The 18448-nt window shown below is 41.2% G+C and overlaps 1 protein-coding gene across 3 annotated transcripts; it reads left to right on the top strand.

The window, feature by feature from the left end:
- Window positions 1-465: 465 nt before the first annotated feature.
- Window positions 466-18243, top strand: lzts3a (leucine zipper, putative tumor suppressor family member 3a). Of its 3 annotated transcripts, none has more exons than XM_065251077.2 (6): window positions 466-623; window positions 3983-4603; window positions 6037-6609; window positions 6813-7133; window positions 10712-10963; window positions 13511-18243. In XM_065251077.2, the coding sequence occupies exons 2-6, from the start codon at window positions 4073-4075 to the stop codon at window positions 14204-14206; spliced, it is 2373 nt and encodes a 790-aa protein (XP_065107149.1). In that variant the 5' UTR covers window positions 466-623; window positions 3983-4072; the 3' UTR covers window positions 14207-18243. The 3 variants fall into 3 exon arrangements, with proteins under 3 accessions (XP_065107149.1, XP_065107151.1, XP_065107150.1); XM_065251079.2 differs by having other exon boundaries at window positions 467-623; window positions 10733-10963; XM_065251078.2 differs by lacking the exon at window positions 466-623 and adding an exon at window positions 631-908.
- The last annotated feature ends 205 nt before the right edge of the window (window positions 18244-18448 follow it).

Below are 18448 nucleotides of genomic sequence, written 5' to 3'. Positions count from 1 at the left end.
AAATGTGTTGACCTGAAATGTAGGTGTATCATGAATGTTAACTTAAAGAGAATGCTTTGAACAACACACTAAACTTTTATTTTGCTATTTCTAGTAGACAGATTGATAGACGGATGGATGGACAGATAGATTGCATCCATCCAACATAGATCATATGATGATTACAGTATAGGGCTGCACAATATTAAAGAAAAATGTGATATCTTGCTAAATAACGTGATACAAAAATGCTTAAAAGCAAATTAAAAACTATATTGGTCTGATTATGCATAACTTTTCAGATCAATAAAAGGCATCCTCCTATCGCGATACGCACGGTGTATCTCGATAGGCGCTGCTGTGGTATTGCCATGCTTCCAATATCTCTTAACACAGACAGACAGACACCCCCTGGGGGGTCTTGTCGCTCAAAACAGAAGGGGCGGGGCTGACAGTGTCCAAAATGGGCGGGGTTGAGGTGGGTGTGTCCCTCAGCTGATGCGCACCTCTCTCTCTCCCCGCCATCACTTCATCTCTGTCGCGGGCGGAAGCGCATCGCGTAGTTTACACGTTCATTTACGCCGCAGCAGCCGAGCATCGGCCCGACGGACGGACAGAGAGACAGACAGACCCGCGCTGAGACAGTGAGTATATGAGGAGTAACCGAGTCTCATCCGCACCCGCGTTCACCGCACCGACGCGTCCTGACTCTCCAGTGAAAGGTTTGATGCAGAAGGACGCGCGGACGCGTGTTATTGCTTACCGATGCTGTGGTGCTGATGCTGATGGAGGGATGCGGATGCGGCGGTCCCGGAGGCTGGTCGCATCATTTTGCATGAGCAATAACGCGCGTTATGTAATGGCCACGGTGAACGGGAGGAAAACCGAACGGATGGATCCCTCGGTGGTGTTACTGTTTTTTTAGTCAGGTGAACGCTGTCTCTTCATTGTGCGTCCTCTGCGTTGCCGCTGCGTTTGCCGTTAAATGGAGGCGTGAAGCATTTTTATGGCTCGTGTTTATGACACGCGCAGGCTGTTGAATGCGTTTGTCGGCTCGGTGACTGGTTAGTTGCGTCGCGAGGCCCGCGTCCCCTGCGTCCATTCGTGGCGTTAAATGCTTGTAAATAAATGATGTCTAGTTGCGCGCTCTTCTTGTGAAGTTAATGCTGTTCTTTTCGTGCATTTATTGAGCTGTTGTGATTCTGATGTCATATGTAAAGCATGCACGGGGGGTGTTTGTGTATAGGCCTCTGGATTGTATTTTAACAGGCAAGCTTGCGTTTCATTGTGCGTATCTTTATTTTCTCGTCTATGTAATGTCTTGCAATGCAACGAGTGCACTGCATTGCTAATGCAGAGTGCCACTCATTTGAGCTGCATGTTTACAAATGCATGTGCGTTTTTTTCTTTATTCACAGACGTGTACGTGCGTTAGGTCTGCTATGTTTGTGCCATCGTAAGGATATGAATCTGACGTTGTATTATTGATGGAGCCTGGATGTTTCTATCTCTCTGTTGCTGAATGTAAGACATCAGGTGATGCATTCAGCATCCTGACAGTGTTTAGCATCAGACAGACGGTGTGTAGCGTGAACTGCGCTCATGTGTGTGTGTAAGCGTTAGATATATGAAGCATGTGAGCGATGATGTAATGCTGTAAATGAGTGAGTGAGTGTGGCGGCACGTGCCCGCGGCGCCCTGCTGGACAGTGCGCGCTACTGCAGCACTGCTGCGCGCGGCCTGGATGGACGAGCTCTGTAAACATGCGTTCAGTGAAGCCATCAACAACTTTAAACATACTGCAGCATCATCAGAAAGACCAACACAGATTGACTTTAAAACAATTTATGTTGTGAATGATTCTATTGTTGGGGGTTATGACAAAAAATTATAAATCTTAATAGGTTTATCAGCCTCTGGAATTACTTATTTTGGGGGAAAGTCAGCTTCAATCTGTGCTTTTGGTCTTTTTTTCTTACTATCAGTTTTGGAGGCATGGAAGTAAATTTCTTGGAAGTAAAACAACTGTTAAACACAATATCAGGGGAAATAACTCACAATTATGATTTTTTTTGTCTTAATTGTGTAAATCTATTTATATGCATTGATGCATTATACAAAGATGGTTATATGAAGGATCATGGATGCATGAATGTGTGGGTATCAATCTATTATTGGCAGATAAAGTAACAATATCCTCCTTTATATAGACAGAATTTGATTGAGTTATTTGTGTTTAAACTAAAGCAAGTGTTACAACAGTTTATGGGGTAAATTGTAACGTTTGCACTCCTATCACTTTCGGTGTAATTGTACGATAACGGCAGGTCCCACAAACAAACTTTAAGTGTTCATTTGTAGCAGAGATGTGTGTGTTAATTGTGTAAAAAATTATTAATCTAACCTAAATATTTTTTGAATGATAGCGCCAAAGCCAAAAAGCGTTAGTTTGTGCTCCGTTATCCTCTACTGTTTTTCTACATAAAATCATCCTTAGTAATGTCATGTCAAGGATTGAAATTAATGTGAAATCAAACTTCCATGCTCCTCATCATAGATTATGCGACTTTAGCCAGGATTTCACATTTTTGCAATGGATTTTTGATAATCCATGAAATTCCTGTTGAATGTCATGTTGCTGTTTTATGTTTCAGCTCGGGGCCCGTATGCAATGCCCTGAACATAATAAAGTGCCTGCATTTTTATATAAAAATCTTTTTTTATGTTCAACTAAAGAAAGAAGTTACTCTCTTAAAAATAAAGGTGCTATATATGATGCCATCAGTGGCAGAGCCTGAGGGGTGTTCGGCGTGCCACTTGACCCTCCGAGATCTGACTGGCCACCCCAAATTTAATGCGCTATTTTCATTCCTTCAAATAATTCACTTCTGGTTAATCAACGTGTTTATTTCGATGTGCGACAGCGCAGCACATTGGTAAAAACAAATATTAAGAGAATATTGTTTTTCTTTTTTTGCTTTATTAGCATACAGTTCATGAGTTTACAATAACATATAATCAGTAGGGTGATATGATAGTAAAGCATGTTTGGCGTGCTGTCCGAGGGGACGGCCGTTTATTTTCAGGAAGTATAACATCAGTTGCATAAAATATGAATTGTTTTTAGTTAATATTTAACTCAACAGATAATCAAACCTGTACACACACACACACTGCCTATGGGATTTATAAGATTGTTTCTCTTGGCAGAGCTTTTCATGAGTTGTCTTTTTTATTTAAGTCGAAATATCGATGAGTTCTTCTGGATTTTTGAATGATCTGATGAATGTGTAACTGTAGAAGGAAGTTCGGCTTTCTAAAATCTCATGAGACCCAAGTATGTTGTTTGTTTTTTTAATCATATCAGAGAACAGAATAACCTTGCTTCTATTAGTACGCTAGCGAAATATTGTTTTAACCCACTTGGAAAGTTCATGTTTTGGTCTGTAGTGAGATAACATCTTCGCTTTTTGATTGAAGTGAAGTAAATTTTAGCCTGATAACTAAACCCAGAAAGCAATTTTGGGTCAAAAGCAATTGAATAGCCATCCAGACATCTAGGCTGAAACAAGGCAAAATCTGGGCTGTCAGTCAATAAATAATAGACATCCCAAAAAGAAATGATATCAAATAAATTAATAAGTGAAAGCAAACACCTTGTATTCATTGTTGATGGAATATCAGACATCTCACAAGTTACCAAGTTCATTTTGGCTAGTAGTGGGTTCCTCTAGACCAGGGGTGCCCAACCCTGTTCCTGGAGGGCTACCGTCCTGCAGATTTTAGCTCCAACCCCAATCAAACACAGCTGAAGCAGCTAATCAAGGTGTTCAGGGTTGCTTGATAATTACAGACAGGTGTGTTGGAGCTGGGTTGGAAATGAAGTCTGCAGGACCCCTCCAGGAGCAGGGTTGGGCACCCCTGCTCTAGACGGTGAAATGATGGCTATTGCCTCTTTATAATATAGTATTAATATATTAACCTGTGTGTGTTTCTGTTGCAGTGTGTGTAAGTGCGGTCCGGCTCCCGAAACTTTCATGCCCCTGTATGCTGCCGTTGAGGGTGGCGGAGTGAAGCGCTTGAGGCTCCTGGCATGGGCAGTGTAGGGAGCGGGGCATCCAGTCAACGCCCCATCACCATGCGCAGCGTGGGCACCCGCACCACCCCTAACGGTCCCCTGGTGGCCGCACCGCCTCCCAACTCAGCCCGTCGCCGTCTGGACGACCGAAGTTTCAGCGCCGACCGCATCCCTGGGCCCAGCACCAAAGCAAAAGGCGTCTCCGCCGACGAGCGTAGCTACAACGCCGAAAGGGATTACCACGCCAACGCTCGCAGTCATGCGGATGCCGAACGCGCCGCGGCTCAAAATGCCAACCGTCAGCAAACGGTCAACGGTGAGAGGCTGGTGTCCAACACGGTGTTCTCTAACGGCGGGTCACGGAGAGAAGGCCACCGGAGAGGAGAGAGTCTGGACTTGTGCGGTAACAACATAGTGCTTATGACGAATGAGAAAAATGTCAATCATCAACCTGCACCACAGCACAAAGAGAAAAACAAAGCCAAACCTGATAATCAAAACCCACCAAACATTCTGCCCGTCTCTGGGAAGCTGGAGCATGCACAGGTACGGTAACAATGTTTCATCTAAGGGTAGGGACAGACACACCAAACCGACACCAGTGAAGTAGCACCGACTGATAGGTCGCCTAGGTCGTTGGCTGTGTGGAGGTGGCGCCTGGGTCCAAATTTGCCCTGAGGCACCAACCGAACGGCGGCCAAGTCACATATCTGTTCTCGCTCAACACAGACGGATTTGTGATATATCCATAATGTCTTTTTAAATATATTCACATATTGGAATGAGTGATGGAAAAGTGATTGATACATAAAGCTCATCACTAGCTGTGCGTTCATATCAGACGCGAATCAAGCGAATAAATCCCGCTATTCGCACGTAGTTGGACGCTTGAACAATTTGAGCTAACTCGCTTCATTTGCATGTGAAATTTGTACATGAAATTCAGACACGAATACGCTCAATTTGTGGCTTTAGCTAGCTTGTACTTTCAATATATATATTTAGTTCTAACCAGTTTCACGAAATTTTGTGATATAGTCACATAACTTTTATTTTTTTCGTGATATTGTCGCGAATTTCTGTGTTTTTTCGTGTCACTGTCACGTATTGGTTACTCAACTGCTTTTTCCTATTTTCAAACCGTTGTCGCTTCGGTTTAGGGTTAGATTTATTGTTTGCGTTAGGATGTCACTTTAAGTATTGGTTTATAAAAAAATTCTGTTTTATTTTTTATATTTTCTGATTTTTAAACTATTGTCGTCTGGCGTTAGGGTTAGAGTTGGGTTTGGATGTCATTTTATGTAAATGTAACCCTAAACCGAAGAGACAATGGTAAGAAAATAGGACAAAGCAGTTGAGTAACCAATACGTGACAGTGACACGTAAACAGAAATTCTTGATACGATCACGAAAAACACGAAAATTCGTGACAATATCACTAATAAAGAATCAAGAAGTTTCGTGAGACTGGGCTGATTTAGCTCAAATTGAGTAAAGAGTGTTTTTTACAATTTACCAGATTGTCCGACCTCCTCAATTTCTTCCAAGCAAGTAATTTTTTTTCCTATTCCTATAAAAGTACGAAGATGCGTCATACAGCTCCGGGTGTCCACATACAGCTACAATGATTTTGTCCTCCATTGTTGTTTGGTATTTCTGCCTCACTTTGTCTTAATCATGTCACTACTAGAGCAAACTTCTGATTGGTTAATGCAAAAGTCAGGCAAAAGTCAGAAAAAGTTCAGATTTCAACTCTCGCAATTCGTGTAAACGCGTTACACACGTAAAATGCTCAATTTGCGCCGCCTCATTCGTGCTGCCAGATGTCTATTGCACTTTGCATTGACTTAACATGTAAATCACATCTGGTATGAACGCATCAAAAAAATCGCAAAACGTACCTAATAAAATTTTTAACTCTTATCCTTTGATTTTATGCCACAGATTAGACTGTGAATTTCTATTTTTCGTCCCTACAGACAAATGACTCTTTGGTGCGTCCGTCAGCCTTCAAACCCGTAGTGCCCAAGAGCTTTCACTCCATGCAGAACCTCGTGTGTCCTCTTCAGACGAGCTCGGGTACAAGCGCTGGTCCGGGCAGCAGTGGAAGCGGAGGCAGCGGAGGAGAAAAGGGAGGGCAGAACCCGTCCGGAGCGCAGTGGGAACAGGACAGTCCCAGTAGTCGGGGAACGCACACGGGAGCGGGCAGGCCTGGTCAGGGCAGTCTGTCTGATTCTGGGAGGAACTCGCTTACCAGTCTGCCCACGTACACGGGGTCGAGCTACGGACCTCCTCCGGCGCTCGGACCCCTCAGTGCCTCCACCAGCCACATCAACCGGCTGGGCACCGTCGCTCTGGATAAACTCGACAAGCCGGGATATCAGAACGGCGTCAGCGCGTCCGATAGTGGCCGATCTTCTTCGGGCAAGAGTTCCTCATCATATCAACGGCTGAGTCACATGAGCGATGCTCCTGCTCCTCTGCGTCCTTCTCCTTCCTCGGACGATCTTATTCAAGACCTGGAGGACCGTCTGTGGGAGAGAGAACAGGAAGTAAGTAGGCAGAAGAAGTGAGAAAATTTGCAGACCACCACTGAAACGTTTGTAACTTTTGCATGTTAAGAAAAGTGCTTGTTACCCTTGGATCAGATCTAAAAATGCGCCTTTGATTTTGTCATTTTGTTAACTAGACATCTTAGACACTTTAATGATAATAAATTGTCCACTGGCATAAAGACTCCCTGCCCTCCTCGTAGGTGCTCCACATGCGACGTAACCTGGACCAGAGCGAGGCAGCCATCGTCCAGGTGTTTGAAGAGAAGCAGCGCGTGTGGGAGCGCGAGATGGAGGATTTGAGGCAGAACTACGCCGGTCGGCTCCAGCAGGTGACCCGACGGGCTCAGCGCACGCAGCAGGCCCTGCAGGCGCAGATCAGCCGTCTGCAGCAGGACAAACGCAGACTGCAGGATGAAATGACTCTGCTGCTTGCTCAGAGAGAAGAGCTGGAGAAAAAGTGCTTGGACTTCAGGAAGGAACAGGCTGACATCTTGCCCAGACTTGAGGAAACCAAGTGGGAGGTGAGTGACTCCATACTTTAAGAGTAAAAAAAACATTAAAAACATTCGGCAGGTGCTTTTGTCCGTAGCGACTTACAGTATCTGTGTTTCCTGGGATCAAACCCACAAGCTTTAGCGAAAAAATTTCTATGCTCGGGTGAGGTGGTTTTTCAGGCAATTCGAAAAGGAATCGCAAAACTGCAAGGGTAACTTGTCTTTCACATTTAAAGTCCAATTTATAGTCGTGCTTAAGGTCTACGCCATAGGTTATCCCTAGCCTCTTCGTAGCCTGACGTACACCTCGCCAACAGCACGTCAGTTCTACGCGGACCGCAATCGCCTTGATTGGTCCACTAGAACCCCTCCCATCAGGTAAAAAAACTACATCATACGTATTTCCGTTTGCGACTGTGAGAACTAAAGGGCGATTTATAGTCATGCGTAGGTCCTACGCCGTAGGCTATCCGTAGTAGACCCCGAAGCCGCCGCCAGGCGCCGCCATTTGCGCCATTTAGAAGTTCAGCCGCCATCAGCCAATAATTTCCTAAGCCAAATTGAGCCGCCAGCTGATAAAGTTTGGCTGAGCCGGCTAGAATTATTTGCAATCAAATAATAATTCAATCACATAGAGACATACACACACGAAATATATAAACAATACACGAGATCCATTTTCCGATTGGTTTCATAACAGCACAGTCTTGTGCTCGCTCGTTTACGATTAACTTATAATAAGAATAAACTTTATAATTGTTGATATTTTGAAATAAGACAGTGTTGATGACGTAGGCAGCGTAAAAATGCGACCTCCGGAGGCTGCAGTCTTCAGATTGGGAAATTAAAATTGCCCGTTTTCCGTACAGAAGAAGCGATGCATTAGTAACGTGCGCGTCACAACAATGCATTTCAAAAATAGACCGTGTTATTTTTTATTTTTGACCAATGCGCGCGACCAGCATCCACACAGGAAAAAGCTGCGGGTAAAATAACGTTTGTATGTCTGTTTCGGGTGCTGTATGCAGCATGTTCACTTTTATTTTAATTTTGTATTGGAACTGCGATTGGAATCGGTGAAGTCAAATATAGACGCGTTTCTTATAAGAGCCGCTTCTGGGAAGTCCACGCGCGGCATAACATTGACTAAAGTGGTCGCAATCAGGTCCGGTAGCGCAGCACACGCATTCTGCGAATGAGAGCACTAAGTAAAAGCAACAGAAAGTTTCTATCGGTCTCCTGTGCTGCTCGAACCCCAGAAGTAAAGAGACTTTTAAAAAGCTTGCCAGTAAAATCCATATCACACCAGCAATGACAAGGTAAGCTAACGTTGCTATGGTTACAGTCCAGATAAATAGATTGCTAGGCTATTGCTATGCTAGCTACAGTTTTATTACAAACAGCAACCAAAACTACAACGTAAAATTAGTGTAGACTTTAAACATCAATGTTAAAAGTTTTTACCAGCCTTTGTATGGGAACCTATATTCATTCATTCATTCAACCCAGTGCATGCCAGGTTTGTGCTGTGAATCTGAATTAAAAGTGAGTTAAGAATAGAAATGAAAAGAGGTTGCATGTTTTGCCATGTTATTAGTCTATAGGTAGCATTATAGTGGGCTCTAGCTCTATTGTGTTTGGTTATGTGTACCATAATTTACCATACTTTTACCAGATCATTTGTCTATGTTTATAATTCTGACAGTTATTGTATTTTGCCATAAGTCTTCACTGTGCCTATTCAAAGCTCGAGGGCAAACACATAACTTCTAGATTTATAAGCATCGATAAACTACATTTTAACATTTTTTAATGCCTAGTCATACTTCTGTTATTTTGATGAAAGTAACTCAAAAGTAATGTAACTCATTACAGTTCAGAGACAGTAATATTGTAATTTGACTAATTACTTTCAAATTACAGTAATTTGTAATATATAATGTATTACACTTTGTAAGTAATTTTCCCAACACTGTTAATCAGTATAACGTAGACATCTGTAGACATGTGGCAGCTTCAGCCATTTGCAGCTATGAAAAGTTTGGCGGCTGCAGCAGCCATTTAGGTTTCGGCTGAGCCAGCTAGCCAGCCAATAACTTCATCAGCCAGCCATTATTCACAAAACAAACGGCTTCGGGGTCTAATCCGTAGCCTGTGCGTAGCTCTGCGTAGCCTGACGCGCACCTCACAAAATTTTTAACAGCGCGTCAGATCTACGCGGACCGCAAGCGCTGTGATTGGTCCACCAGAACCCCTCCCGTCAGGTAAAAAAAACTGCGTCATAGGTATTTCCGTTTGAGACGGTGAAAACAAAGATGAGCCAAGTTGAGGAGTGATTTAACTCAAACTGTAACATTAGTCGCTGTTTATTTAGTTCCATCACTGCTGGTTTTCTCAATCCATACACAACAAGTTGCTGCTTCTTCTTCGTTTGTGGGTAAATTGAGCAAGCTGTATCTTCGTTGACGGTGGCACTGCTACTGTGGTTACGTGTGAATACTGCCTACCAGTGGTCTGCATGTGCATTCGCACGCCGACACGGACGCCGATGCAGAAGTATACAGTATATAAAAATCGACGTTTATCCTACATCATTGCGGCTATGCTGTAGGATGTACGCACAACTATAATGAGCCCTAACAGGTGTGTAAAAGTCACATGATCAGATTTTTAAGACTTTTTTGAGGGAGCACGATGCAAAGCTCGTCACAACATGCATTTAGCCTGTCATATGTGTGTCTCGACATTTCAAAATTTGTTTTCCTTGCGTCATGTGATGTCAAAATACGAGCAGACGCATCTAAAGGGTTTATGATAAAAGAGACGCTCATGTTTGCCAGATACTCGCTTAATGTCAAAGTTTCGTTTTAAGTTAGTATTTTGTGAATGTGAGCATCTCTTTTAACAAAAATTCATTCGACGCATGTGCAGCAGGCTCTTATTTTGACCCATAATGCACATAGTTCACATGACGCAACAAACACATATTTTGAAATGACGAGCAACACACATCACTCACTCCGAACACATATTTTGAATTCGCGCCTCTCGGAAGAAAAGTTTATTGCCGCCACTGGTGGTATATTTAATTGGAGGACATGTTCGACTTAATGTGGCATCACAAGCCCACGTGATCAAAATACCGCAATATTTATTTTTAAATATTGCAAAATACTGTATGCTTTCGAGTTGGTATTTTGATGTCTTCTGCACGTTGGTCTGCTGCGCAGCATTGAATGAAGTCAAACACACCTGTCGGCATGGTTTTTGAAATGACTTCAAAATGACGTTTTAGTCGCATAACCTTGGTTAATTGAAACAGCGTCATTTCGCAGTAGTTTTTGAAAAATAACGCACAAATCTACTGCAAACGCAGCTCCTGCTTCTGTTATAAGTGTCCCTGTATCTCAATTGGTAGTGCATCGCATTAGCAACTCACAAGTCATGGGTTCGATTCCCAGGGAACACACATACTGATAAAATATAGCTTTATTGCACTTTGGATAAATGCATCTGCCAAATGCATGAATGTAAATATAAATACATGATAGATGAATGAAATCCTATATGACCCGATCGCTGAAGTATAAACTTAACGATGACAGATGGTCTATGTGCTCTCGCAGGTGTGTCAGAAAGCAGGTGAAATCTCTTTACTGAAGCAGCAGCTGAGAGAGAGTCAGGGTGAGGTAACGCAGCGAGCGGGTGAGATGGTGGCACTGAGAGGACAACTGAAAGAGCTTAACGCTCAACTGAGAGAGAGAGAAGAGGCCGAGCTCAGCCTAAAAGAGTCGTTCTGCACCAAAACACTGGAGCTGGAAAGATGTGAGGCTGAACTACAGAGCATGCTGGCTGAGGTACAGAGGATACACAACACTCATTTTTTCATTATTAACTTGTTAAATATGTGAGCCTGACTGTGAAATTCAGGTTAAAGTCTCATAACTTAATAAAGTCTAAGGATTTCGCTCATTGATTTTAATCTTTGACATGATCTTAGTGGATATTAAAGGGGACATATCATAAAAATCTGACTTTTTTCCAAGTGCTATAATTGGGTCCCCAGTGCTTCTATCAACCTAGAAAATGTGAAAAAGATCAACCCAGTAATTTAGTTTTGGTAAACCATTCTCAGCAAACATGAAAAAATAGGTAATTGAAATTTAGCTCTCCTTGTGATGTCAGAAGGGGATGATACTGCCCCTTAATCTGCACTATCCAACCACAGCACTGCCATTTAGTGCAGAGATCAGCCCATTTGCATTTAAAATGACACATACGTACTCTGGGGACACCAAAGACTTATTTGACATCTTAAAAAAGTCTTGTGAAATGTCCCCATTAAAGAAATCATGGTTATATTTTCACAGAATGTCTTTACAGTATGTAGGAGGATTATTTTTTGGTAGAAAACAGTAAATCACAAAAAACTTTACTGTTAGGGATTATATGATTACTGGTTTATCGTGATCAAAATACGTTTCAACTTTTATTATCATTAAACCGTAAATGATTTTCACAGTAAATTCAGTCCTGGGTCAACCAAAGGTAGCAACAATCTGACGCGGGCAGGTGCATCAAAAAATTTTGATGTTGTTATGTTTGTTAAATTTGTTAGGAATGCAAAAGCAACATGCAAAATAATCTGCAGTTGTTAACGTTTGGAATAGAATAACAATACACAATTCATTCACATCTCTCCTCGTATTTGTGCTTACAGGGCTCATTCATTACAACTTATAGTCCAAAAAAAAATATATATATATATATATAAATTAACTCTTTCCCCGCCATTGATGAGTTATCTCATCTGTTACGAGAAAACATTTGCATAAAAAAAGTGTTTCTGAATATTTTTTGTTAATCTGCAATACCGCGATTATCCACTAGATGGCACACTTACCCAATTTATGAAAAAACTGAAGCCAAAAACGTTATTTACTCATTTTAAACTCTGTGTATGTTTTCATAATCGTTCTGAATCTGATCTTAAACAAAATTCCTTTACAAAAATGCAATTATTTCAGCTTTTTGCTAAAAAAAAATGTATTTTAAAGAAAAAATACCCATATTTTAGAAGAGAGAAAAAAAAGATAGGATGAAACCATTTTTCCCGTTTTGCTTGTTTGTTTATAAATTGTTTGTTTGTTCTTTCATTTGATATATTTGTATGTTTATATTTATAGAAGAAAATTTTTCTGGAAGGCATTTTGTGAAACTTTTTTGAAAATCACAAAAAAATGCTGGCGGCAACTTTTCCAAAAATGGCTGGCGGGGAATGAGTTAATGTTATTAGGTGTTAACTTTACATTTCTTTAGACAAAACCGCAATTCCTATTCCTCTTCCATTTAATGATGGGATCTGGTGAGTTTCAAGCGCTATTTATCTTTGTCTGTTTCTTCTGGGATTGCTGAAGTGACTGCTGGCAGTTTTTTGCTTTATTTTGTTTCGGACACAAACCTGTTATATGAATGTGTCTCTGAAAGACGATTGTCTCGATGGCATTTTCTTTTCATACTGTCTTATGCCTGATAACATGCAGATAAAGTGTATGGGTGCCTACTGTCACAGAGGGACTCTGCACTTTTATTTCAATCTTATTTATTATTGCATTTTATTTATTTTTTATTTGCACCTTTTATTTAGCCTGTTTGGTGATTTAGTTTTACGCAGGTATGTTTCATTAAGTCTCATTTCATAAATGTTTTTTGGGTTTAAATTCTGAAATTATAACATTTATTTGAAAACAAAAAACAACCAGTGATGTCACATGTATATCGCAGCTTTCTTTGATTTTTATGCTTAAGATGGAGTTGTAACTGTTTTGTTTAAGGCCAGTTCATCCTTTCATGTCTGTTGTGCTGATAGATGATTGCTGTTTTGACTCAGCCAAAGCCACGATAATACTGATAATAACTGATCATTTTGGTCACCATAATCATGATATGAAATTTTTTAAAAGCAGGGTCTCATAACACTCAGCTGTGTTTCATATTTTGTATGCATTTTTAAATTTTTATTTATTGAGAATGAATCTTGAAAATGATTATTGCTCATAGTAAAAAAACAGAAGAACAAAGCTGAAATAATCTTGATCTGGATTCATTTGATGAGAAATGTTTAATATGGAAAATGTTGACTTTTGTTTGCAGACTTGACATCTTTTGAGTGCTCTTCTCAGGAGAAATATCTGAGAAATGATTGGGATATTAAAGACATCTCATCTGTGATCATTTGGACCTGTTGTCCATTTTCTCAGTTATTTTACAACATGTTTGGAGGTTGAATCACCTGCTTGCCCCTTACTTCAGTCTGATAAATCTCTTTTGTAAACTTGTGTTGGTAAATGTGAGCCATGTATATCTGACCCTCTAATCCGCATCTCTCCTATTCGTTCCCGCAGGTCACAGTACTGAGGGACAAACTAAGCGTGTTTGAAACGGAGGTCACGCGCTTGAAGAAAGCCCTCAATGAGCTCAGCAGCGGCAGTCGCGCCGGCGAACCCGGTCTGCCTGAAATGGGTCAGCTGGTGGCGTCCCGCAGCCGAGAGCGTCTTCTCTCGCCACTCAGCCCTCCGGACACGCCCGCGTCGCTCGCCCCGCTCCCCGCCCTGCCGGCTCCAGATACGCTTCTCACCCTGCAGAGCGACGACTCAAAGGTCCAGTGGCAGGAGTCGGGCGACCTGCTGCGAAAGCTGGAGCGGCTGCAAAGCGAGCTCCGGGTGGAGCGGCAGCAGCGCGAACGACAGGCTCTCACCTTCGCCCAGGAACGCCAAACCTGGCAAGAAGAAAAGGAGCGAGTGCTTAAATATCAAGCGCAGTTGCAGCTCAGTTACGTGGAGATGCTGCAGAAGAACCAGGCTCTGGAGGAGCGAGTGGATAAGCTGGGCTGTCAGATCACCACGTCACCCCAGGCTTCCATCACCTCCCCCGCCTCGCCTCCCTCCGCGGCCTCGCAGGAGGTGCCGCCGTCCGTGTCTATATCGCTCACCTCGCCGACTCCTCCAGTGGAAGACAAGACGCTGCCGGAGCTGCACCAACTGGCGCCCCTGTGGCCGGTTCCAACTCGGCTGGAGAGGATCGAGTCGACGGAGATCTGACCGCGGCGAACGTGAACTCTGTGATGCAGTAAAGCCCCGATTACAATAGCATTCAGTACAATCCAAAAAATAAATGAACGGTGACCGTACAGCTTCCGAGGACTGTCCAAGGATGCCCTGCTTGTGTGGGGCAGGCGTTTGGGTTGAGAGCTGGTTTGTTGGTTTGGTTATGCGCACTTGTGGCCTTATTAGCCGGCGGAGGGTTGGTCGATTGGATTAGGATAGAGGTGCTGGCCCAAAGGAACTAGATACACGTCTGGATTTAACACTCAGGGGTTTAAGGGAGGCGTAACGATTCAGACCTAAGGTTGAGACCTGAGTGTTTTAGCTTTTAGCTTGAAGTGTGTTTTCATTAGAGGCGTATTTTAAAGATAAGCTTTTAAAGGTGAAGTGTGTCATTTTTGGAACTACCAAATGTGAAATAAAAATAATGACTGTTTTTATACCTCCATCTGCCATTGGTTGGACTTATATGATAGTGTTGACTGCCATCAACCTAGAAATGGTTTACTTCAGATGAAACTGGTTACATACAAAGTTAATGCAAAGACACAAACTCGCGCTGGGGCAATGCGAATGACGCGAAACGTGCTATTCACCTTACTGTGGGTTCACACCAGATGCGAGTTCAACGATTTGCGCGAGTAGATTACATACAAAGTAAATGCGAAGACACGATCAGACACATCCTCGCGTGGTGCGATGCAATGATGCAATATGGACGACGTGTTTGCCGCGAAAACACACACTATTCGCCTCAAACATATATATAACAATATTCAACTCGAGCAAAAATTGGCATGACATGAAGTAAAATCACGCAAGTAATCTAGAGTGAGTAACGTGATGCCCTGCATTTGGTGTGTACGTAGCATTACTGTGGGTTTAAACCAGCCGGGTTTGAGGCATCAAATTCGCATATACCACGGCTAGTTTGCCGCTTGAACATTTTGATTTTACTCGCTTCGTTTGTGCATGAAAGCCACGCTTGAAATTCTAGTCATCATCGAGACATTTAAGCGGAATCCAATTTTCCCGCGGCAACGCTCAATTCACGGCAAAAAATTCACATGACACAAAGTTAAATCCTGCGAGTAATTTAAAGCGAGGAATGCGATGCTTTGCATTTGGTGTGTACGCAGCATAGGTGTGTTAACAGAAATAGACAGACTTCACCTTTAAAGAAGCAGCAGATTTACTTGATTTTTCTTAAATATATCAAAGGATATCCTATGATCAGTTATGATAACATTTCACTTTTGAGAACTGTAATGTGCAGGACACAAACAATCGAAACAACAGTTAAGAAATGAAAACATCTGCAGGGAGTCTCCTATGGTGCTTAGATACAACGCAACATCACAGTTTAAAAATCTGAGGACCGAATGTTGGTGCCGGTCTCTGAGTGTCTGGACTGCTTTGTTGTTTTTTGTCGGACTGTAAGGGCAGTAGAAACTTTACGCAAGCACACAGACGAACGTTTGGACCGCTGTACCACCAATAAAAACCAATAAATTATAGTTTCCATGACAGCCATTTAAAGTCCCATTATATGTAATGCTATTGTTTTTTAGCAGGGTAGCCCATAGCATTGGATAGTGCCCCATTTTTAAATCTCTAGAACAGAGAGACAAAAACGCATACGGTTGTTGCATTATGCTTTGCATTCCCACTAATAAATTGTTTACGTGCTTGCGTAAAGCGTGTGTCACATCCTAAGGCCCGGTGCGATACAGAAGCGCTCAACCCTCCTGCTCTATCACCCAAAGCAGTGGTGGAGGACATATTTATTTCATCTCAGAACGTACTGTATCACCTGAATGTTGTTTTTGCCCTTTTTCTATGTTTTGAGCAATGTATAGTACAATAGACAGAGAGATGAAGATTTAAAAAACGATGTATGTTGGTGCACTCGATGCTTTGGTCTCAGACCGTATTGGACACCGTTGTTATGAACAACAGGTAGAGATTGAGGTTTGGTTTATGAAGCCGCTGGATGAGCGGCTGAGCCAAAATTGTGCAGAGGGCGACTGGTCGGACTATCTAAAGAATTAGTGATTATATTTGAATATGACTTTACATTCTTCCAAAATGAACATATAATATGTGTCAGTGTATACTTACTGAAAGTATAGAATATTTGACTTTGAAAAAATGTTAATAAGCAGTAGATCGAAGTGATAACTTAAATGTTTTGGAGTAAGTGCACAGAAAATGATGTGGAAGTATTTGAATGGGACTGAAATCTCAATTTTGTGGTAGTTTGGGGATGAAAATAGACGTTTGGATGCATACTACCATACTATTTCTGTAGTATGCACTAGGGATGCACCGTTACAAAAATCGGTACCGATACCAATTTTTTTTTTTTTTAATGCATCTACCGATAACGATACATACTGATATTTTTTGCACTTTAATCTTTGTTTCAAAGTATTATGACGTGAAAACATTTTATAGGCCGATATATATCGGTGCATCCCTAATATGTACAATCATTTTCATTTCTTTTATGATAACTGGATACTTTCTAACTAACTGAATACTATGCTGTGTATAATTTTTTTCCAAGAATAGCATGTGAAACAACATGATGGAGTCCTATTTTGGATGACCTCTTCATTTAAGTCAGAAATTGGTGTCCCGTTATCATCTAAGAAATAAAAATGCAATTATTTTTGCAAGTTTATCGTAAAACACAAAGATTTGTCTATAACAATAATATGACAAGTAGGAGAGGATTGGTATGGAAATACGTGAGTGCATTGCATTGTGGGACACTGCATACTCGACAGAGATATCGTGAATAGTATGCCATTCTGAACATAGCTTTTTGACATAATTTTTAATACGGGCTCTGACGACAGACAAAAGTGGTTCAGTATTGTATAGTGGTAACATTTTACAGAACACCTTTTGTCACAAAGTCTTTAAATGTAGCGCATAAGCTATAAAAAGTTTCCTAAATCTATGACTTTTGCCCTGCTTGTTAACCAATCCCTATTATGCATAAATCCTCGAATGATCAACATTTTTATGATATCCCAGCACTCGCAAGGCACTCTTACAGTAAATATGAACTGTATCTGGCCTGTCTGTGTTGAAATGAAACAAGCACAAACTATATACAGAAGTCACGGTCAGGTTATTTATTTCTCACAATGTTACGTTATATAGAAACGCAATAGAAAGATTGATGTGGAAGACTTGGAGCCTTATGTCGCTCATGGCTCTTATGCGTTTTCCAGATGCTTGTGCCTCTTATTTTCTGCCATTACTAAAGTGATGGCATTTTTAAGATAATCATGACACTTTATGACACTAGGTGTTATAAGAGAAACGGACCGGATGGAGCTTTAGATGGACGCCACACCTCTGCTGTCTTTGGCCGCATTTGCTGCTATGTGCTTCTGTTGTGTCCTGCTGTGTTCTTGGTAGAGACAAAGGCAGTCGACTGCATGTAAATATCACTGTTCCTTATGTGTACAGAACTTAATCTATCCAAATATACCGAGCTAATGCGTGTGAATACTTTTGTGAAGTAATGAGACTGACATGTCAGCTTTTATTTTTCAAACTATTATTATTATAGGAATATAATATACATATAAATCGGAAAACCTTTGATCGGCTGTATTACTGTAAAGTCATACATTCAAGAGTCCAATGTCTTTATGTTTTATTTATCAGTTCTTGAAATGTATGGGTGAGCAAAACGGCACCGAGGTTTTGTAAACGTTCATTTGATCCCCTTTCTTTTTTTTTCAGAATTTGCTTGGGAAAAGCATATCTTAGCAAATATTAATTTAAATAATAAAGATGTGAATAAGAAAAAAATATTTTTTCTCTTTACTGTTTCGTCTCAAGAAAAATGTGACAATGGTGTTTTATTTATTTATTTAAGTGAATGCAGTCCAGAGGTCAAGTGTTATATTATATATAACTATAAATGTGACCCTGGACAACAAAAAATTGTCAATTTGTTGAAGTTGAGATTTATACATCTTCTGAAAGCTGAATAAATATTGATACATTGATGTATGGTTTGTTACACAGCAAAAAAATACTTTCTTACTTAGTATTTTTGTCTTGTTTTAAGTAAAATATATATATAAATTCTTAAAGGGGATATTTCAGGAAAATCTGAATTTTTTCATGTTTAAGGGGCGATTTCCCGGACAGGGATTAGACTAGTCCTAGAGCTGTCCAAACTGAAAACAACTTGCATTGACATATCTTATA

This window comes from Paramisgurnus dabryanus, chromosome 5 (genome assembly GCF_030506205.2).
Source record: "Paramisgurnus dabryanus chromosome 5, PD_genome_1.1, whole genome shotgun sequence".
Lineage (NCBI taxonomy): Eukaryota > Metazoa > Chordata > Actinopteri > Cypriniformes > Cobitidae > Paramisgurnus > Paramisgurnus dabryanus.
Note: the sequence above shows the minus strand (reverse complement) of the source record. Positions and strands in the feature narration are given on the sequence as shown.